This window comes from Lytechinus pictus, chromosome 6 (assembly GCF_037042905.1).
Source record: "Lytechinus pictus isolate F3 Inbred chromosome 6, Lp3.0, whole genome shotgun sequence".
In the NCBI taxonomy this organism is placed as follows: domain Eukaryota; kingdom Metazoa; phylum Echinodermata; class Echinoidea; order Temnopleuroida; family Toxopneustidae; genus Lytechinus; species Lytechinus pictus.
In genome coordinates, this window is record NC_087250.1 from 8,499,501 (window position 1) to 8,523,152 (window position 23,652).

Consider the following 23,652-nt stretch of genomic DNA (forward strand, 5'->3'; position numbering starts at 1 on the left):
ATTACTGTTCTGCTGTATGGTCGAATAGATTTCAATCCCATACAATTAAGCTGCAAAAAATTCAGAGGGGGTGCAAGAATAATATTGAACAAGACATACGACACACCGTCGGCTGATTTGTTCGCAAGTCTTAACCCTAATTCTCCCGGGGGGGGGGGGGGCCATAATGGCCCCCCCCTCGACAATTTTCGCGATATATCTGCTTCGCGAATTTTTTTTACCTCGCCGCTCACTGACTTTTTACTTTCAAGTCTCGCGCAAATTTTGAGACCAAATTTGTGACGCCCGGGTACGCGGTTACGACATTACGCAACATTATATAAGTGCATGTCAGACCCAAAATTGCTCATAAACGTGATTTCATGTACAAATCCAATGCAAATAGTGTACTTAGCCAAAATTCATAAATGTATCATTATTTCTACTTTTACTGATTAAACTTAATTAATTTTGCCTTGTTTATGATCAGAATTAAGTCTGGAACGATTTCCATTGAAAAAACAATAAAAAACCAAAAGTAAAAAAACAAAGAAATACATAAGAAATTCATAAAACAATAAAATACATAAGAAATTGATTTCCAAACCGAAGTTTTTTTTAATTGCGCTTGTTAAGAATGCTACAAAGAATATTTTTACCAAAAATTAGCATTCTAGGAGCTTTATTTAGTGAATTAGAGCAAAAAGTATGATTTATGCATAAATTAGCATAATTAATTCATATAAAATAAAATCTCAATATTTTGGAAAATTTTACCATACAGCCTTGTAGATTACATCACACACTACCAGCGTGCAAATTTTTGCATCGCTCGCGCGATCGGCGGCCGAGATCTTAAGGGGGGGCCATAATGGCCCCCCCCGGGAATGACAAGAATCAAAATACCCCGGGAGCTTGAGGGTTAAATGGATGACACTAGACAAACGATTTGAGCTCAGTCGCGTTTTGATGATATATAAATGTGTTCATAATTTAGCACCTTCTTACCTTCAGGTAAACTTAACCAATCCAAATGATGTACATGAACATCATACCAGACAGAGAGACAGTGGATATTTACGCGTGCCCAAGTTTCGCACTGATTGTTATAAGTGTAGTCCAATTGTTTCTTCAATATTTGAATGGAATAAGCTTGATAATTCAATTAGAACAGCTCCTCCTGTCATTTCATTTAAGAGAATGTTTAAAAGAACTTGTAATTTATAAATAACTTGCGGAACATCCACTGTTGTGCGTATTTTGTTTTAGCATGACCTTGATGATTTGGTGTATATCATCAGTATTTTCAAGATGTCGTTCTTAGTTAATTTGATTTATTGATATTTGATTATACGTCAAACGAGTGTCCGTCTGCGTTTTGTTTGCTGCTAAGTTTGTTAATGTTTCTTTTTACATTCAAATCCTAATGTGAATTTTAATGCCGTAACATTCTGTACATACGTTATGCATTTTGTAAATATGTTTATTGTTATTCAGGGCCCCATGGAAGACCACTACTTATTGGTGAATGGGCTACCCTGTCAAAATATCAGAAATAAATAAATAAATAAATAAATATACCGCACCGAGGTCCGAGTGCAGTATATCCATTTGGCGAGTCGAGCACAGAGTTCACTTTTTAGGTCCTCTATGCACAAGAATGTTTTTTTTTTTTTATACAACCCCCCTCCCTCCCCTATGTTACTGAGTTGCCCCAAATGCTACATTTGATCTAAATTCTATATGATTCCAGACCTCGCACTATCCTGCACTCTGACGTCAGAGTGCAGGATAGTACTTTTGGTATGACGTCAGAGTGCAGGATAGTGCATTTTGGATGCAATAGTGCAATTTGCTGAATATCATGTGATCCGATTTGGACCAATCAGATTACAGAACATTCTTGGGAATTATATAATTCAGAATCACTGATCCTTTACCAAACCTTTTGTCCTATTCCACCTCTAATCCCCCTTCCACCATTCTCTCTTTCTCGATCTTGATCTTCTTTCTCTACCCTACCTGGTCTTCCATGTCTATGCATGGGCACAAACGGTTGACTGTGACTGTTGAAACCGGGAGGAGGCTGGGTGATCTTTGAAGGTTGATTGAGCTGGAGCTCCTTCTCCAGCAAGTCTGCTAATCCTTGACTAGATTCCTGCCAGGGGTCAAAGCCTGCAAACAAAGTTCAACATAAATGCCAATAGCGGTAACAATCTGAAAAAAAGTTCAAACAGAATCCATTGAAATGACACCAGGGCCCCGTCTTACAAAGAGTTAGGATTGATCCAATCAATCGTAACTCTATGGAAATCCATCAGTGCCATAAATTTTTCTACAGGAAATTTGCAAAATGTACTTTGTAAACAAAGGCGAACGCACCAAATTGTCAAGAAAACAATGATTTGATGGGATACTTCATTATCTAAAAAAAACATTTTTAACAAACATGCATTTTAGATGTGGACGTTGCTGGCTTTCCATAGTTGAGGTTGATCGGATCAATCGCAACTCTTTGTAAGACGGGTCCCAGGGGCCCGTTGCATAAAAAGTTATTATTATGGGAACTTTGCCATCCAATGGTAACTACCATGGTAATAATAACAATAATAACGGCATATTTACCCAGGGTAGCCACTTCAGTTCCGAAAACTGTTCTCCCAGCGGGCCCTGCTATTATTACCCCGGCTTTAGCACGGCTACCTTGATTGGGCGCTCGAGTTCAAGGAATTTCTTCCTACCGGGTATCCATTCACCTCACCTGGGATGAGTGAGGCACAATGTGGATAAATTTCTTGCCGAAGGAAATTACGCCATGGTAACAATGATCAACAGTCAATCAAAATCAAGGAAACCATGGAAGTTACCATAAAAGTAACTTTTATACAAAGGGCCCCAGAAGTGTTAAGTATTTCATGAAAAAAAATATCTTCATCGTCATAATCTTCTATTACGGGAATAAGGTGGCGGCCTGTAACTATTACTATTATGGTAACTTCCATGGTTTCCTTGATTTTGATTGACAATTGTAAATTTTAGTCACATTTACATGTTTCTGAAACATTCCTGGAAATAAGGAAATGAGCCCACCTAAATCATCTTCATTGTGCTTTTCTTTAGGGTCCGATGTAAAACCAAAAGCAGCTTGCCAGTCTGTTGTATGGCTGTCTACCGGTAAAAGCTCATTGCCAGCTGTCCAATTGCTACCATTGTTCCAATCTAAAGAAAGACATACAAAAAAGTTCCTTTATTTTAGTAAGAAACATAAATTTAACATCAGTATCATAAACATGAATGAGAATTCTCTGAATTTGAGACTGTCTTTCTAAAAACACCAATAATCACCATCATCATCATCACCATAATCATCATCATCATCACTATCACCACCATCACTATCATCATCACCATCATCATCATCACATACTTTATCATCATCATCACCATAATCGTAATCATCACCACCACCATCATCATCATCATCATTACTATCATTACAATCATCATCATCATTATCATCATCATCACCATCATCACCATCATCATCATCACCATCATCACCATCATCATCATCATTATCATCATCATCACCATCATCACCATCATCACCACCACCATCATCATCATCATCATTACTATCATTACAATCATCATCATCATTATCATCATCATCACCATCATCATCATCACCATCATCACCATCATCATCATCATCATCATTATCATCACCACAATCACAACCCCCATGACGATCATCCTCACCATAGCCAACACCAACAACATCAACACAACTAACATTAAGTTTATCATCATCCTCATTCATCTATAACAATCATAAAACTACAATAATCTCAATCACAATAAACGCCGTTGTACAACGCCTACTTAGCTTGTACGCGAGCAAATGGGAGGCTGAATGTCTATAAACATCTTTCCTGTTGCACACACAATGTACCATCCAAAATGTACCGTTGCACGGCTTTAGGAGGTGACGTCACAATATGATTCAATTCATTGCGCTGAGTAAAAAAATGAAGGTAAAATATACGCGTATATTAATAGCCTGGCTAAATACGTAATGCTGCCCGAGGTCATGTGTGCTTGTGGGATTTTGCTTTTCGCTTTCAATATTTTTGCTCCCTTTTCATGGATTACTTTAGGGAAAACTCGTTTTTCTTTCATTATTTCGCTTAACTCCGAGGCGTACTACAATACAAATAGCGAATATTCTTATTTGTATAATGGTGCGAGATTTAGCATTTGGTGAAAGAAAGAGACGCTCAATTCAACGAGGCGTTAGCCAAGTTGAATAGAGCATCTTTATTTCACCTCATGTGAAATCAGATCGTACCTGTGCCAATTTGCTATTTGTATACTATTAGACTCACCATTCTGCGGTGGCATGCCGGGTATGGGCACCGCCGGCACGTGTCTCTGAAGATTAGCCTGGGGGATGAACCCGTTGCCTCCGAAGAGATGGGCGATGTCACCAAAGGGGGCCCCTCTACCGGGGTGGGGCAGGTTTGGAGGGGGTCCTGTGGGACCCGACAGGGGTTGTTGCCTGGTGTCTGTCACTGGGGGTGGGGGCAGGTCAGGGACTGATTGCACCTGAATAATGACAAATAACAAAATAATGAATTTTCACCACTTTTGTGAGAACTTCCAAGGGGTAGAAGCCAGGTGTCTGCCACTGGGGGTGGGGACAGGAATGGGGAGTGTTCAATACTTCATCGGACACATCGTTTCCCTACCCCCTTCTGTAAGAAAATATTGATATTCATCATGAACCATGAAAAAAAGATGGGAATTTATTGAACATAGATGTGGCAACTGCCACATAGGAAGCCACAACATGGATATTTCATATACTATCATATTCTTTGCAGGATATTTATATTATATTGGATGGCTCTGAATGGAATACCAGAAATATTCCAAGAGTTTGGGCAAATATTCCACGAATCGCAGATGAGTGGAATATTGGCCCTAAGGAGTGGAATATTTCTGGTATTCCATGAAATAAAGCCATCCAATATAATTATCATCTATCCCACCCCTTGCAATAAAAAAAGAGAGAAATTTGATTGAACAAGTCATATCCACTTATCACATAATGGCGACATCACTTCATATGATCAAATTTGGTCGTTGACATGCGACTTGCATGTAGTTCATTATGACCGTAATAGAGTGTCATTGTGCTCTTATGCTGCGCATCGCATTGCTTTCATTGATGTGCGCGTTGTATATTTCACGCATTCGCGCATGCGCACTATACTGTTGAATATGCTCTCATACTCAATAGCAAATTTTGTACAGGAGCCTACGGGATATTCTTTGGATTTTGGTCATTCTAGGGATATGCTCTGATACTGCACAGGCAATTGATGCAGACCAAAAATACGCGTTTTTAATGAATGGCTAAAACACTATATAGATGATAACCATCAATCCTTCACCAATATTCTTCTCTATTCTGTCTCCTTTTATTAAATCCATCTTGTCCTTGGGGTGAGCTTCCCCTTCAGCGAGAAAATACCACTCACCTGTGGGGAAGCCTCATGCGGCGTGCTGCTCAGGCTACCGGTCTCCGTTATCGCTCTCTTCTGGGGTATATCAATAGGGGGCGCCGCGCTGTTATGCGGATGTGGAAGGTTTTCGTGCGCCTCTGTGGTCAATCCGTTGGAGGCCTGCGTTGAGGACTGCGGTAAGCTGGTAGGCAGGGGGTCTGTTCTGTCCACGATATCTGAAGGTGTGTCTTTTGTTGTGTGGCTGTTTAGGAGGAGGCAATGTAAAATGAATATTGACGTGAACAGCTCAATTCTATCCTGGGCCCCGTTGCATAAAAGTCACTGTTATGGTAACTTTATGAGGCGCCGAATGTACCAATATTATATAGAACAATTATTTGTTATATAATCATTATTTATTAAATAATAACTATTATTTATATATAATTTACATTTTATTTGTAAATAACTACTATTATATAAAATATCATTTCTAATTATTTATATATAATTCCAAGTAATACTTCATTATTTGTAAATAATAATAGTTCGACATTCCATTATTTATAAATAATGATTATTTGTTTTTCATTATTTATAAATAATGATTATTTGTTTTTCATTATTTATAAATAATGATTATTGGTTTTTCATTATTTACAAATAATGATTATTTGTTTTTCATTATTTATAAATAATTTGTTGAGTTTTCCATTATTTATAAATAATGATTATTTGTTAAATAATGAAAACGTCTACTTCATTATTTATAAATAATTTTTTCGAGTGCACCATTATTCTCATTATTTATAAATAATCATTATTTAATGTTCGAGTTTTCCATTATTTATAAATAAAGATTATTTGTTAAATAATGAAATATCTACTTCATTATTTATAAATAATAATTTTGTTTCAATATCCCATTATTTATAAATAATCATTATTTATAAACAATTTTTACAGTTTGCCATTATATACAAATAATCATTATTTATATACAAATAACCATTATTTATTAAATAATGCCATTATTTATTAAATAATGCCATTATTTATTAAATAATGGTAAACTCGCTATAACATGCAAATGTAGGACCGCCCATGATATGAATATTCATGATGCGATTTCCTTTTTCGTGATTTTTCTTCACAATTTTTTGTCCATTTCCTCTTCATAATGACATTTCTTGAAGCAATTTTCTAGGGATATGGTCTGATTGTAATATTCTTCATTTTCTATATAACTTCGTCTTCGTAGAAATATCAAAAAGTGTAATTTTATACGATTTTTCCTACAGTTCACAATCCCCATAGGCGCGCGTGTATCGTAGGGACAACCGGTGAATCGACGGAGTGCTCTTCATCGAAATACTACGTTGGTTGGTCCCCGGAAGTGGCGGGCGGAATTTAGCCCGAATCCTCGATGGAAGTCGATCAAGTGCATATGAGCTGAGAGAGTGAAATATCAGTGTACTTGTACACTCAGGCCCTTTCACTTTTTATAAATATTTCTTGTTGCTTTTTTTGTTAAGTTAATTTTTCCTGGTGTAGAGATAAGTTTCAGTTCTAATAATGCACTTCAAATACATTGTGGAGTGTCTGTTTATGAGGCGTTTGGGGCGATTTCACCCTGGCCCCAAAATGCTCGCAACGACAATACGGGGGCATGATGACCCCTAAATTTTTAAAAACTTATTTTTCTATTGAAAATTATCACAAAATTCACCAAAAGTGTGCACGAAAGCCTTCGTATTTCACTTTTAAAAGTCCAAAAAGTGCCCAAATGACAAGCTTGGTCGCTTCGCTGTGTCGCTTTCAACTTGAGAACGTTTACGCGTCTGCTTCGATCGATCCCCCCCCCCCCCTCCTCCGTAAGAAATTCTGTATACGGCCATGCTCTAAAGAGCCTGGCTCATTGATTTATGTATACTTTCATTTTCATTATTTTTATCTCATTATCAACATGGCCTTATACGCAGAATTTTTTCCAGGGGGGCCGGGGCCGGAGCATGACGCGCGTAAACTTTCTCAAAAAAATCTTGAAAGCGAGACAGCGACGCGACCAAGCTCAAATGAGCTTGGTCGCTTCGCTTTTTCAAGATTTTTATGAGAAAGTTTACGCGCGTCCTGCACCCCCCCCCCCCCCCCCCGGAAAAAATTCTGCGTAAGGCCATGTTGATAATGAGATAAAAATAATGAAAATGAAAGTATACATAAATCAATGTGCCAGGCTCTTTAGAGCATGGCCGTATACAGAATTTCTTACGGAGAGGGGGGGGGGGGGGGGGGATCGATCGAAGCAGATGCGTAAACGTTCTCAAGTTGAAAGCGACACAGCGAAGCGACCAAGCTTGTCATTTGGGCACTTTTTGGACTTTTAAAAGTGAAATACGAAGGCTTTCGTGCACACTTTTGGTGAATTTTGTGATAATTTTCAATAGAAAAATAAGTTTTTAAAAATTTAGGGGTCATCATGCCCCCGTATTGTCGTTGCGAGCATTTTGGGGCCAGGGTGAAATCGCCCCAAACGCCTCAAACAGACACTCCACAATGTATTTGAAGTGCATTATTAGAACTGAAACTTATCTCTACACCAGGAAAAATTAACTTAACAAAAAAAGCAACAAGAAATATTTATAAAAAGTGAAAGGGCCTGAGTGTACAAGTACACTGATATTTCACTCTCTCAGCTCATATGCACTTGATCGACTTCCATCGAGGATTCGGGCTAAATTCCGCCCGCCACTTCCGGGGACCAACCAACGTAGTATTTCGATGAAGAGCACTCCGTCGATTCACCGGTTGTCCCTACGATACACGCGCGCCTATGGGGATTGTGAACTGTAGGAAAAATCGTATAAAATTACACTTTTTGATATTTCTACGAAGACGAAGTTATATAGAAAATGAAAAATATTACAATCAGACCATATCCCTAGAAAATTGCTTCAAGAAATGTCATTATGAAGAGGAAATGGACAAAAAATTGTGAAGAAAAATCACGAAAAAGGAAATCGCATCATGAATATTCATATCATGGGCGGTCCTACATTTGCATGTTATAGCGAGTTTTCCATTATTTAATAAATAATGGCATTATTTAATAAATAATGGCATTATTTAATAAATAATGGTTATTTGTATATAAATAATGATTATTTGTATATAATGGCAAACTGTAAAAATTGTTTATAAATAATGATTATTTATAAATAATGGGATATTGAAACAAAATTATTATTTATAAATAATGAAGTAGATATTTCATTATTTAACAAATAATCTTTATTTATAAATAATGGAAAACTCGAACATTAAATAATGATTATTTATAAATAATGAGAATAATGGTGCACTCGAAAAAATTATTTATAAATAATGAAGTAGACGTTTTCATTATTTAACAAATAATCATTATTTATAAATAATGGAAAACTCAACAAAATTATTTATAAATAATGAAAAACAAATAATCATTATTTGTAAATAATGAAAAACCAATAATCATTATTTATAAATAATGAAAAACAAATAATCATTATTTATAAATAATGAAAAACAAATAATCATTATTTATAAATAATGGAATGTCGAACTATTATTATTTACAAATAATGAAGTATTACTTGGAATTATATATAAATAATTAGAAATGATATTTTATATAATAGTAGTTATTTACAAATAAAATGTAAATTATATATAAATAATAGTTATTATTTAATAAATAATGATTATATAACAAATAATTGTTCTATATAATATTGGTACATTCGGCGCCTCATATAACTTTGCCATCCAGTGGTAACTTCAAGGAAATCCTTGATTCTGATTGGCTGATTAGCATCATTACCATGGTAGTTACCATTGGTTGGCAAAGTTACTAGTAATTTTTATTCAACGGGGCCCTGGTGCTTCCTTTCGAAGCTGTAAATGTTTGAATTCTCGCTATCGAAAAAATAACCAAAATAGTGCTGGGTGATTTTTCGATAAAAAATAATGAATATTTGATAATGGTTTTATGATAAGGTTGAAACACTGTGGTAACACGATGTTGTTGATTATGAAAACCAAATCACTATTTTTGAACAAAAATGCCGTTTTGTATTGCTATAAACCAACTCGGAACTTCAATCCCCGACCATGGCACTTACTGTATGCCTGGGAGCAAGGTCTTTAATCAACAGTGTTCTTTTATCCAACATTGAAATAAATGGGGGAGAAAAAAATAAAAATCCATATTTCATTGTTCGAAATGATCTATCTGAAATAGAAATACTTTGAAAACTCCTTTTTCCCAATTGATTGTGGGCCCAACAGCCACTGTGCAGCGCCAGATCGACATGGCTCTATCCCTTGAACCATTGAACGCCAAACTGAGTAGCAGCAACTCCCATCTTTAAACGTCTTTTGGTCTGACGCGGCCGGGGTTTGAACTTCCGACCTCCTGGTTGTGAGATGGACACTTTACCAACTGAGCCAACAAACTGGAAATGCTATATGCATTATTGCTAACTGTGTGTGTGTGCACTTGGTTTAAAAGTAAATTAATAAATAAAAGTAAATAAATGAAATTAATCAGTTAATAAACAAGTAAATAAATAAATGAAATAAACAAATAAATTAATAAATGAAATAAATAAACTAATAAATAAGTGAATAAATAAGTAAATAATGAAATAAATAAATCGATTAATTAATAAATAAATGAAATAAATATATTAATAAATAAATAAAAAAATAAATAAATGAAATAAATTAATCAATAAGTAAATAAATAAATGAAATAAATAGATTAATAAATAAATAAATTAAATAAACAAAATACATAGTTAACCTGTGTATTGTAGATTCTTCTCTTTGTGTAGTTGTTTCATCCCCTCCCTCAGTGTTGTTGGGTTTACTTAACGATGGCCAGGAATTTGTCGTTATACTAGGGCTCCCTCTACTGTTCGACTTCTGTGTGGTGGGCGGCGATGGCTGCTTTTTTCTGTCAATTTACGACACAAGGAATAATCATGTTACAGTATGCAATACATGGTTTGGGTTAGGAAAGTTGACTTCAAACGAACAAGACCAATGACAAAATGAGGAAAAGGGAAATATTTCATAAAATATGTGAAAAGGGGTAAATATCATCATAGAAAGTAACACTACCAGAACACAGTAAGCCCAATGCACAGAAACACAGCCAGTCTGAAGCCCTGTTAAGATTCTAGGCCCGTATTCTGAACTCGGGTTTACATTTGTGGTTTAACTATGGAGAGCCAATTGGAGCACAAATCCCTTACAGTACACGTTCAATATATTAACTCATATGACACCCAAATTGATCGTAATTGTCTGGGAATGATAACTGAAGTATTTTTCTTCATTATGAAAGCAAAAGGAAACAAAATAGTGAACATAAGGAATATACAGTATAAACAGAATTTTTGAACTTTTGGCTCCCTATAATTTTAGCACAGAGTTAGACCGTGGTCTAAGTTAAACCTGACTTCAGAATATGGGCCTGGGAAGTTACATTCAATATTCAAGATAAATGTGAATGAAAAGTATCATTTATTTGAGGTTCAATCTAACTGTAAGAATACTAATATAAACAATTTTGAATGATTGCAAGCGTTTATTTTGGAGTAAAGGCCAAATCAGTTTCAAATAGTAGCCAATCGTATGATTGCTATGACGTCATTACAACTAAATAATTAAATTCGTTTTTTCAGATAGCATGGTCACAGATTTGAACATAGGTATATGTACAATGACATACATTGCATAGTAAGATATACCATGTCTCAATATTAGCATCAAATTCTAAAACGTTTTATTCCAAAATCAGGTCGCAGACCAATTGTAAGGTGTGCGGTGGCCTTTAGGCCGCTGATGTGACGTGCATACGGTCTATATAGGGTCGCCTGAATGGAGATTGATAGAATAGAAGTACGATACCTTGTATTAGATTGTGGTTTTGCTCTTTCCCTTCCCGACGATGTTGCAGCATGGCTTGTAGCACTTGATGAGTTAGTGGTAGCTGATGTTGATGCTGTAGTTACAGCTGTGTGGTTGTGTGTTGTTGTGGTCGTGGTAGAGGAACCGGGACTGTGACTACTACCACCTCCTAAGAGGTCATGTAGTAACTTCTGTTCATACTCTTGATGTTTACTGCAAGAGAATATTTTGAAATTTACATGTATTCATTTCATTAGTTATTTATTCGTTTGTCACTTAAAAAACACATTTATATTACTTATTAGTTACAAAATGAATTTCAATTGAAACATGATAGAGATCATCACACAAACACAAATTTTGGCATCAGTCTTCCTCCTCCTTCTTTTGCTTCTTCTTCTTCTACTTCCACATCCTTCTTCTTTTGCTCCTCCTTCTACTTCCTCCTCCTCCCCCCTCTCATCCTTCTTCTTTTGCTTCTTCCTCTTCTACTTCCCCCTCCTCCTTCTACTTCCTCCTCCTACTTCCTCCTTCTGCTACTACCTCCTCCTTCTTCTCCTTCCACCTCCTCCTTCTTCTACTTCCACCTCCTCCTTCTTCTTCCTCCTCCTCCCCCCTCTCATCCTTCTTTTGCTTCTTCTTCTTCCCCCTCCTCCTTCCTCCTCCTTATTCTTCTTTTGCTTCTTCTTCTTCTACTTCCCCCTCCTTCTTCTTCCTCCTCCTCCCCCCTCTCATCCTTCTTCTTTTGCTTCTTCTTCCCCCTCCTCCTTCTTCCTCTTCTCCTCCTCCTCCTTATTTTTCTTTTGCTTCTTCTTCTACTTCCCCTCCTCCTTCTTCTTCTCCTTCTACTTCCTCCTCCTTCTTCTTCTCTTTCTTCTTCTCCTCCTTCCTCTTCCTCCTTCTTCTCCCTCCTCCTTCTTCTACTTCCTCCTCCTTCTTCTACTTCCTCCTCCTCCTTCTTCTTCTCCTCCTTCCTCTTCCTCCTCCTTCTTCTTCTTCTCCTCCTCTTCCTCCTCCTCTCCCTCCTCCTTGTTCTTTTTCATTGGGTCAATCACAATCCACTGTGTTGACCGGGCCTTGGAAGGAGTTTAATGAAGCTTATGACATCATACGCTTTGCACAACTTTGTGAACGAGCAAATTTCAACCCTTGAGGATATAAATCAAAAGGCAAATAATGAACTCACCCCATCTGCATATCTTCCTTCGTAAAACTCGCATTCTCGTCACCTAACTCGTGTAAATACATACAGTCCTGAAATAACAAGAGAAAAAAAAATTGGTTGAATTGTAGAGTCTTCATAGGTGTTGAAATAGCCCCATTTTAGGGTTAATGTAGGTTGAGCATTATTGCTGTGGTATTCACCACTACCAAGTCATGAAAAGGCGAACTTAAAAAGAAAAATAACAAAAACAATCTAGAACCAAAGAACACTGTAAATGGGGTTGGGGATACCCTTTATGGATATTACAAAACAATAGTGCAAGGTCCTCGAATTGTTGCTCCAAGAACAACCAAATCCTCATTAAACAACAAATGGAACCTTTACTTTAATAGCTTCGGACATTGCAAATCCATCACAAAATTATAATGCAAGGTCCTCAAATTGTTGCTACAACACCCTCTCTAAACAATCACATCGTCATCAAACATAAAATGAATCCTTCACTTACTAGCTTCGGACATTGCGAATTCCTCAGAAAGTGACTGCAGTATTTTGTTGTACCTAACGAAGCCTTTAACGTCCTACCATCGACGTGTACGTTGTTTACCGCTTGTATCGCCCGTAACGAGTCCTCAGCCCTCTGGTAGGTTACATACGCACTTGCACTGGGCCCCTGAAGGTTCAAACAAAAAAGGGGAAAAAAAGTCTAGTACAACATGCAAAGACAAGTAGGAATATATTCCCAAAAGACTTAAAGGTATTGTTTAACTTTGGGAGCAGCCGATTTAAAAAATTCTCAAACCAAGATGAAACATGTGTACAAGTGCATGTATTAGAACTGATAAACCCTGAAAACAACCATTATTGAGAATGAAAAGCTAAAACTACAAGGCAAACCCCGATCTTGTAAATAGGCGTCTTATAGACGCCTAAATAGTACACATAAGTGTATGGGATGAAATTAAGATGGTGTTTTTGGTCACTTTATATTTCAATTTTTGAAGCACCAAATAATTATTTTCGAACACAATTTTTTCTGGATTTCTTTTTTGTAACATATCACAGACACAGGTGACAAGTGTGACCTTCTAGCTCAGATTTTTTTAAAGTCAAACCAATGTTAACCAATCACTTTAACCGGAAAAAGGGTGAGGGAGAGAGAGAGAGGCACTTCAAATAGAATACAGAGCCCATTTGAATGAGTTATGTAGATGTGTTGTAGCTCAGTGGATTAAGTCTTCAGACTTTGAACCACAAGGTCTGGGGTTCGAATCCCACCACAGCACTCGCGCTCTTTGGCAAGACGTTTTTCTATATTTGCCCCTCTCCACCCAGGTGTAGTAAATGGATCCCCGGTAGGAAGGAATTCCTTGAATGCTCGATGCACCATATCAGGGTAGCCGTGCTTAAGCCAGGGTAATAGTATGCAGCACTTAGAAACATTTGTTTTAAGTGCTATATAAATGTTGCATATTTTTATTATTATTACAGCAGATCCCCTGTTTTGGGGTATAACATTTGAGTGATCGCAAACCAGCTCACCTTGTGATTACCCCATGTGGTGAATACACCAAGTTATGGTTTGAACCTAGTGACAATTAGACCAACTGACGTTTGGTCCAAATGTCAAGTAATAAGCTCAGAGCACACTATGCGATCCGATACGACACAATTTTTAAATGAATCGCAGTTTGCATTAAATATTAAACTTCCAAGAAGTAAAATTAATTAGCGGCAAGCCCTTTGGCCGGAGTAAAGTCCATATCAGCTTCAAGTCGCAGCTGATGAAGACATCAGTATGATTTGGAATTTAATTATTTGCTTTTATTCCTACAGGGAGGTTTGAACTAGACTGAATTATAGATTGAGCACCCACTGGACTGCCAGGGTCAAATAAAGTCCACTGAATTACTGTAGTCAATAAAGACCATTTGACCCTATCCAGTGGGTGCTTACACAAAAAAAGTTACTATTATAGTAACTTTGCTCTCCAACGGTATTGGTAACTACCATGGCAACAATGATCAACTGCCTATCAAATCCAAGGATTCCATAAATTTACCATTGGACGGCAAAGTTATAATAATACTAATTTGTATGCAACAGGACCCAGATGGAATGAAACTCACAATAAAAACCTGATGTACAGACCTGCCAACCTCTGGGAATGAAAAACTGTATTCTTTGATAAAAAAAATGTATTTTTCCGCAAAAAAGTGAATTTCATAATAAAATGCTTGGCGCACTCGTTCATCGCGGCGCTCAAGCTGCATGCAAGCTAAAATGCGCACTGCTCTTGCAGATGAAAAAAACACATTGAAACATGTGTATATCTTCACCCTGGTTTTAACAAAATGATTGAAAAAAAAGTTACCTGAAATTACATTGATCTAATGACCATATTTGTGTACGTTTTATGAAATAGAGACATATAGAGATGATTTTTCTCAATAAATTACGATTTCGTTAAAAAAAAAAATTAAAAAAAAAAATTAAAAAAAAAGTATTTTGGTTGCAAAAAACGTACTAAATACGCCTAAAACGTACTGGTTGGCAGGTCTGGATGTATTGTATAAAAACACTTACGTGAGACTGACTTCCTGCATAGGATGTGTTCTGGTTTATAACCACTTTGAGAATTTTGCCAAATTTCCCAAAGTATTCTTGCTTTCTCAAAATCTGAAAACATGAAGAACAAAATCTAATGGTAATACTTTAGTTGGTTATTTGAATTTTTACCTCAAGGACAAATGCAGCCGCAAGGCCAGTCACATAGCTTTAGGCCAATACAAAATTATTTTCATAACATATATCTAACTACAAAATATGGACGACATGGCGTACCAGTATTTGAAGTTAGCAAAAACATTATTGTTTCAGAATTTACAAGTGGAGTGTTAAAATATATGCTAAAGCCCAAGATGAAATACTTTGTTTTAACTTTTTAGAAATCTAAAAATTTGACCTTCCTTGAATCAAATAATCGCCAAAGACAAAGCATTAATTCAGACCAGGGCTTCGTATAACAAAGGTTAGTGTTTAGTGACTATTATGAAAGAACAATTCTGATTGGTTCCTGGTCAGTCTACTGAGCAAAATGCACATGCAATGGTGATCTTGATAGGCCATTTTGCTAGCCTTTGTGTTACGGGCCCGAAATAAGCAAAAAATGTGTTAATAAATAATTATGTTCTTCCACATCAAATTTTGTTATAGTCAAACACATTGTTTGCGGTCCAAAGAAATCTGACTTTCTGCACATTATGTTTTTTTTTGTGACGGCAAAAACAAATTATAGTAGGCAAGAGGATGGAACCATTTTATTTTTTAAAGCAGATACGAACCAATAGCGCCATCTGGAGTCCTCAACTACTCATACCTGGCCAGTTTCCTGAGCCATAATGCTAATGTAGTCTAGTAATATTATAGACCCACTTGAATGATAACATGCTAATTAACTACTAAATACATTTATACCACAATAATTATGTTACCAAGTAGCAAAACAATTACTTTTCCTCTCAAAATATTTTAGTTTCTCTATACAAATACAATTATAGGTTAATTTATTCACTGTAGTATTAGTAGATATCTGAAAACGTATACTTTAAGACTATTTGTTTATAACACACAGTCAATGAGAGACCACACACAGTTCACTCCCCCTTTAAACTACCATGCACAAGAAAGAGCAAGTTGAAAATTGAAAAAATAAAGAAAATTTGTTGGGAACAAATCTCAGAGAAGGTTACTTACTTCTGTGTCCGCCAATCTTTGTGACAAGCCAACAACAAAAACAAGATTCTTCTGGACGACTCTGTAAGTAAAAAAAAACATAATATCCAAATATTTCAAAAATAAACGCCTATTGTGGTAAAGATTTCAAAGTTAGCTTGTACAGAATCCAATAAAATGACTATCCAAGTGCGTTTGCATACATACATTAAAAATGATGTGGTAAAGGAATCTGAAAAAAATTGCCACATTGCTGAGAAATGAGCAAATATGCATGGGATATGGAGTATTTTTCCAAGCAATAATAATAATACACTGTCCCACATGTGCTTATCTGCGTTGGTGCTCTACAGTGTGGTCATTTATTAGCTTAGATTTCAGGATTAGATTTAACAAAGTTCAGTTTATGCACGTGTACCAGAGCTAGATACTACAGTGACTATTTATCTTGGTTTGAGAGATTTCCTGTGAAATTATTGTTTACTGCAACTTCTTTCATTCATCTTTATTAACCCTAATTCTCCCGGGGGGGGGGGGGGCCATAATGGCCCCCCCTTGACAATTTTCGCGATATATCTGCTGCGCAAATTTTTTTGACCTCGCCGCTCACTGACTTTTTACTTTGAAGTCTCGCGCAAATTTTGAGACCAAATTTGTGACGCCCGGGTACACGGTTACGACATTACGCAACATTATGTAAATGCATGTCAGACCCAAAATTGCTCATAAACGTGATTTCATGTACAAATCCAATGCAAATTGTGTATTTAGCCAAAATTCATAAATGTATCATTATTTCTACTTTTACTGATTAAACTGAATTAATTTTGCCTTGTTTATGATCAGAACTAAGTCTGGAATGATTTCCATTGAAAAAACAATAAAAAACAAAAAGTAAAAAAACAAAGAAATACATAAGAAATTCATAAAACAATAAAATACATAAGAAATTGATTTCCGAACCGAAGTTTTTTTAATTGCGATTGTTAAGATTGCTACAAAGAATTTTTTTACCAAAAAATAGCATTCTAGGAGCTTTATTTAGTGAATTATAGCAAAAAGTATGATTTATGCATAAATTAGCATAATTAATTCATATAAAATAAAATCTCATTATTTTGGAAAATTTTACCATACAGCCTTGTAGATTACATCGCACACTACCAGTGTGCAAATTTTTGCGTCGCTCGCGCAATCGGCGGCCGAGATCTTAAGGGGGGCCATAATGGCCCCCCCCCCCCCGGGATTGACAAGAATCAAAATACCCCGGGAGATTGAGGGTTAAAGCAGATACAAACCAATAGCGCCATTTCGAGTCCTCAACTACTCTAACTAGCCAGTTTCCTGACCCATAATGCTAGTGTAGTCTAGTAATATAGACCCACTTGAATGATAACATGCTAATTAACTACTCAATACAGTTATACTGCAATAATTATGTTACCAAGTAGCAAAACAATTACTTTTCCTCTCAAAACAGTTTAGCTTCTCTATACAAATACAATTATAGGTCAATTTATTCTCTGTAGTATTAGTAGATATCTGAAAAAGTTTATTTTAACCCTATCTAGGCCGGGGTATTTTGGGAGTTCATATGGCGGGGGGGGCCTTGAGATCTCGGCCGTCGACCGCGCCGAAAATTGGCACGCAGGTTGTCTGATTAGTATGCGATATCATACTTTTTCCTCTAATTCTGTAAATAAAGCTCCAAATGTTCTAATTTTTGGCATAGAAACTCTTTGTGGTTTTCTTAGCAAGTTTACATGAAAAAAATTGTGATATCAGATCAATTTCATATGTATTATATTGTTTTTTGCAATTCCTTATGCATTTCTATGTTTTTTGGACCCTTTGTTTTTCATTGATTTTTCAATGAAATTCGTTGGGGACTCTTCTAAGATCATAAACAGCATAAAATACATACATTTAGACCAGCAAAACTAAAAATAATCATACATTTATGATTTTTGGTTGAAAACACAATTTACATTGACTTTGTATACGAAATCACGTTTTCGAGCAATTTTTGGTCTGACATGCACTTACATAACGTTGCGTAATTTCGGAACCGCGTACCCGGGTGATGCAAAATTGGTCTCAAAAGTTGCGCAAGACTTGAAAGAAAAAAGTCAGCGAGCAGCACGGTCAAAAAAATTTGTGCGGCTAAAATATCGTGCGGCCCTTTGAAGGGGGCCTCCGAGGCCCCCCCCCCCCCGGCCTAGATAGGGTTAAGACTATGTATTTATAACACACAGTCAATGAGATACCACACACAGTTCACTCCCCCTTTAAATCAAGTAAATATGTAAGCTAGAGTCGATTTGGTCTGTAAAACTAGTACTGAAGGTCAAGTACTTTATCCACAAATGTGCAACGCTCCTAAATTTGGAAAGGCTAAATCAACCAGTTAATACAGAATGGTAGCAAACAAGAGAAAAAAAAAATCCTCCCAGGTTTTCGTTGGTAGGAATTTATGCCACTTTAAAAGAATTCCTGGAAAACCTACTTTTTGTATCATGATTAGTTTCAGGTCTTTCTCCCACTTACCTTACACTGGCTAGATGTTTTCTGTTTTCTGTTATCTTCTGCTTGCGCTGAATATCTTTCTGTCTTTTTTCATTCTTTATCCGATGCATCCTGTCGAAAAATAATGCACGAAAAAACATATCATGAAAAACAGTTACCAGGGGCCCATCTTACAAAGAGTTGTGATTGATCCGATCAATCGCAACTATGGAAAGCCAGCAAAGTCAACGTATAAATTGCATGTTTGCTCAAAATTTTCCCCTACAAATGAATGTATATCCATACATTAATTGATTTCTTGAAAATTTTGTGCATTCTCCTTTGTTTACAAAGGACATTTTGCAAATTTCCTGTGGAAAAAATTATGACACTGATGGATTTCCAGAGTTGCAATTGATTGGATCAATCGTATCTCTTTGTAAGACGGGGCCCTGTTGTGGTAACAGTCTAAAAACGATTATGAATTCATAAAATCCAACAAAATTAATAAGATGTGTCTAAAGATTGATAAAATAGATGCAATTCCACCCAGAAGATGGGCCTTTTTCTAAGCAACAATGATACACAGTCCCACATATGCTTATCTGTGTTGGTGATCTTAACTGTGATCATTTTTCAGCCCAGATTTCATGGTAATACAAATGATGATGACAACTATAAATGAAAGAAATAATAAAATAATAGAATAAAAGTATTCCATACTCCACTCGTTGTGAAACAACCCCCCCCCCCTCCATAACAAAATTTTAGACGAGCTTTAAAACTTACTGTTCCTCGGAGAGTGGTTTGAAGTCTGCGGGGCATTCAGGGTAGGCCTTTCTGCATGCAGGACACAAACCATTCTCATCTGTGCGAATACGATGCCAACAGAACCGACAAATCTATGAAGAAAACAATGAGAAAATTATGATACTAAACCATTATCATCTGTATGAATACGATGCCAACAGAACCGACATATCTATAAAGAAAACAATGCGACAAACATGGTAAAAAACCATTATCATCTGTATGAATACGATGCCAACAGACCTGACAAATCTATTAAGAAAACAATAAAAAAAATTATGATACTAAACCATTATCATCTATATGAATACGATGCCCACAGAACCGATAATTCAATAAAGAAATCAATGGGACAATTATAACATTAACATTAAGCCATTCTCATCTGTACGAATACAATGCCAACAAAACTGACAAATCTTATAAAAGAGAAAGACAATTACAATAATACATCATTCTCATCTGTAAAATTATGAAGCAAACAGAAATTGACAAATCCATAAAAAAAACGCAATGAAACAATTAAGATAAGTGATTAAAAGCTGCACCAAATTACATATTTGGGCACAGGGAAAAAATTTAAATCGGGGCTCAGGGCAATTTCACTCCCGATACCTTAAAAAGAGCTCTGGAAAATGGAAGAGAGGCTCAGAAAATCTGCATTCACTGCAGTGTTAAAGCTTATCCAATGTTCCAGATTTTAACAGTAGGTTGTCAAAAGTAACCTCTGAAAAAAAAAGTTTCCTGGCCCCGTGTTACAAAGAGCACTGTTACGATTGATCCAATCAATCTCAAGTTTATGGAAATCCATTAATGTCATAACTTTTTTCTCTAGGAAATTTGTTCAATGTCCTTTGAAAACAAAAAGAAGCATACTGAATTGTCAAGAAAACAGTGAATGTATAAATATACATCATTTCTAGAAAAGATTTTGAACAAACATGTATTTTAGATGTTGACATTGCTGGCTTTCCATGGTTACTTTTGATCCGATCAATCGTAACTCTTTGTAAGACGGGGCCCCAGGTCTATCTTGTATGTTGTCTTCCTGGACTATAGCTTGAGTCTTCTAAAGTTTAATTTTTTTTTTACATTTGGGTTTTCTATTATTAGATCATTATTAAAGATCCCAGATTATAACTAGACTGCTTTACATGAATGAGATCGCACAGGTACATGTATGGGGGTGAAAGACCATAGAGGCTTTGAAAACGAGTGTACAAGTCTTTTTAAACTACAGTCAATGCTATATAGAGTGTTCAGTGTTTTAAATTATGCAACTCCCCAGAATGTTCTGTAATCTGATTGGTCCAAATTGGATCACATGATATTCAGCGAAATTGCACTATTGAATCCAAAATGCACAATCCTGCACTCTGACGTCATACCAAATGTACTATCCTGCACTGTAGGATAGTGCGAGGTCTGGAATTATCTAGAATTGTCTAGAATTTAGATCAAATATAGCATTCGGGGCAACTCAGTAACATGGCGGAAAGGGGGGGGGGGGATTGTATAAAACAAATAATGCACGTAAGCGTGTCCATGCAGGGCCAAATAATGAACGATGTGCGAGAAGAGCCAATGAATATACCGCACCAAGGTCCGCAGGACCGAGTGTGGTATATCCATTTGGCAAGTCGAGCACAGAGTTTATTATTTAGGTCCTCTATGCACAAGAATGCACAAGAAATAGAATTTTATGCACAAGAAATAGAATTTTCTTTTTCACTAGAAAATTGCTCCCGAAAAAATGCATTACATAATCCCACATTAGCCAAACTCACCTGATAACCGCATGTGCATGGGAAGAAATTGACATCGTCCAATTCCAAAGGTTCCATGCATAGTGGGCACTGTCATAGAAAAACATGAAGAAATAAGATAAATTAGTACCCTTGAGTGTTCTGTTGCCATAATACCACAATAGAAGAAATAAAGTATAGCACAAAACAAAATGCAAATTCATGAAATATTCATAACCATACTTTGTAATATGGGGTGAGCAAAAAAGGAACCTTCTGCAATGAGGGCAAATTTTTTTTTTTTTCACACAACATTACTATTTACTTTGTTTCATAAAACACCACCCTGAAATTGGGCCATTTATTTTAATCTGAGTAAATGTAGGAAATACGGGAACATTGCGCCCTCATAACAGCCAAAAACATCCCTAAAATCTTCAAATAACGTGCTTTAGGGCAATCATATTTTGGACAGAACTTTGCACCAAGAATTGCTACAAACATTATTCAAAACGATAAGACGTAAGAGAATCAACAATACATCGATGCACTTATTGATGAAACGCCCGACCAATCACACAACGGATCAGTGCCCACCTATTGTTCCCGCGTTCGTGCATACGGCCCTGGGGATTGGTATAAATAGACTACGTTATCAGATAATTTTCGTCACTTGATAAATAGTTGCCGCGGCACTCGAAAGCTCATGAACTTGTAAGCTAGTGAACACTTTTTGCGAGAGTGATCACGAATTTCCTAGCAAGCTAGTGAACACTTTTTGCGAGAGTGATCACAAATTTCCTTGTTGACCATAGTAGATTGCGAGACAAATGAATACCCTCTAGCGATTATTTCAGTCCGCAATAATGAACCTATTTAGTATTAGTAGAATCAATATTCTTTCAAATAAAGTGAAACTATAGTTTCACTTAATCTATAATCGCTTGTTGCCCAAAAAGGTAGGCCTTAAAACGCAAGATATCATATTCAGCACTCACCCCAATGTCCCCAAATCCATAATTCATTGTTAGAAATAGAAATCTGAAACAGAAATACTCTGAAAATTTGTTTTGCCCAATTGATTATGGGGCCCGGCAGCCACTGTGCAGCGCCAGATCGACAAAGCTCTATCCCTTGTATCGTAGAACGCCAAACAGGGTAGCAGCAACTCCTGATAATTTTCCTGGTATCGCACCGCAATTTGCTCCACATTTTTGAAAGACTGCTATGCATAAAGTCTTTTGCATAGCATATTTTTACATAGGACTGAATATTACTTATTTGGGAGCTTTTCTCTTATGACCAAAAATGCTCTTCACATTTGTAATCACATTTGTATAAAAGCAAAATTATTCCCTGCCCATCTTTTGAAGTCTTTTGGTCTGACCCGGCCAGGGTTTGAACACTCCCAACCCCCCGGTTGTGAGACAGACGCTCTACCAATTGAGCCAAAACAAAAACATGCAAAAAGTAATCCCTAAAATATTATTTAAAAAAAAAACTCTTCCAGGAACTTTCTGTTAGCCAATATCCAATAAAGGAAGGAAAATAAAATAGAACAGACTGGATAATGGGAGAAGATTGCCTAAGATTTTGAGTGATTTTCAATTCTTGTGTTTTCATGGAATTTTTTGCTGTCTACGATACCCCTGCCAACATAAGTAGCACATCTAATTTTTCTGAAGTAGAGCAGCAATAGACATTCTACTTTGATCAATGAACAGGCTTAGTCCTACAACAGCGTTGGAGTAAAATAAACTAACTAAATAAAAGAACATTACCTCAGCTGGGTCATCGAAGGTCGACATTGTGATTTGACGGTAGGGGAAGAGAAACAGAAGCTCGGGTAATAGAAGACAGACAGTCAGTAGATAAGCTCACTGCAAACTGTTGAAATGTCAATATGGCTGCTTTACAGTCCCTGTAGAACACTGGAAATGAAATAATAACATTGGAGAAAAAATATGAGTTGAACACTTTTCATTAGAATGTTCAAGAGATTTTGCACAATTTTTCACAAAATCTTGCTAAACTTTGACATTCAATGACTTCTTTATTTCTTACCAAAATCTGAAGAAATTTTCAGCATTTTGCTTGGTAAATTGATACAGGGAATACTTTTCTTGGTATCGCATCACAATTCGCTCCACATTTTTTTAAAGACTGCTATGCATATTAAAGCTCGTGGATAGTGTTGGTAAAGGATACAAAAATTCCAGTTGAATGGATCTTTCCTATTGAATAACGATTG

General features: G+C 36.3%; 1 protein-coding gene across 3 annotated transcripts in view; it reads right to left on the minus strand.

Annotated features, from left to right (window-relative positions):
- The window catches only part of LOC129263848 (CCR4-NOT transcription complex subunit 4-like), a 35,579-nt gene extending 12,247 nt beyond the window's left edge, over nt 1-23,332 (minus strand). For all 3 annotated transcript variants that reach the window (XM_064100832.1, XM_064100830.1, XM_064100831.1), the window contains exons 1-14: nt 23,183-23,332; nt 21,444-21,512; nt 19,636-19,748; nt 18,889-18,978; nt 16,363-16,423; nt 15,193-15,285; nt 13,115-13,279; nt 12,628-12,695; nt 11,442-11,654; nt 10,330-10,482; nt 5,526-5,751; nt 4,368-4,587; nt 3,070-3,198; nt 2,002-2,154 (exon numbers count right to left, since the gene is read on the minus strand). In XM_064100832.1, coding sequence (XP_063956902.1) covers nt 2,002-2,154; nt 3,070-3,198; nt 4,368-4,587; nt 5,526-5,751; nt 10,330-10,482; nt 11,442-11,654; nt 12,628-12,695; nt 13,115-13,279; nt 15,193-15,285; nt 16,363-16,423; nt 18,889-18,978; nt 19,636-19,748; nt 21,444-21,512; nt 23,183-23,209 — 1,780 coding nt within the window. In that variant the 5' untranslated portion in view covers nt 23,210-23,332. The remainder of the gene's footprint in view (nt 1-2,001; nt 2,155-3,069; nt 3,199-4,367; nt 4,588-5,525; nt 5,752-10,329; nt 10,483-11,441; nt 11,655-12,627; nt 12,696-13,114; nt 13,280-15,192; nt 15,286-16,362; nt 16,424-18,888; nt 18,979-19,635; nt 19,749-21,443; nt 21,513-23,182) is intronic.
- Nucleotides 23,333-23,652: the final 320 nt, after the last annotated feature.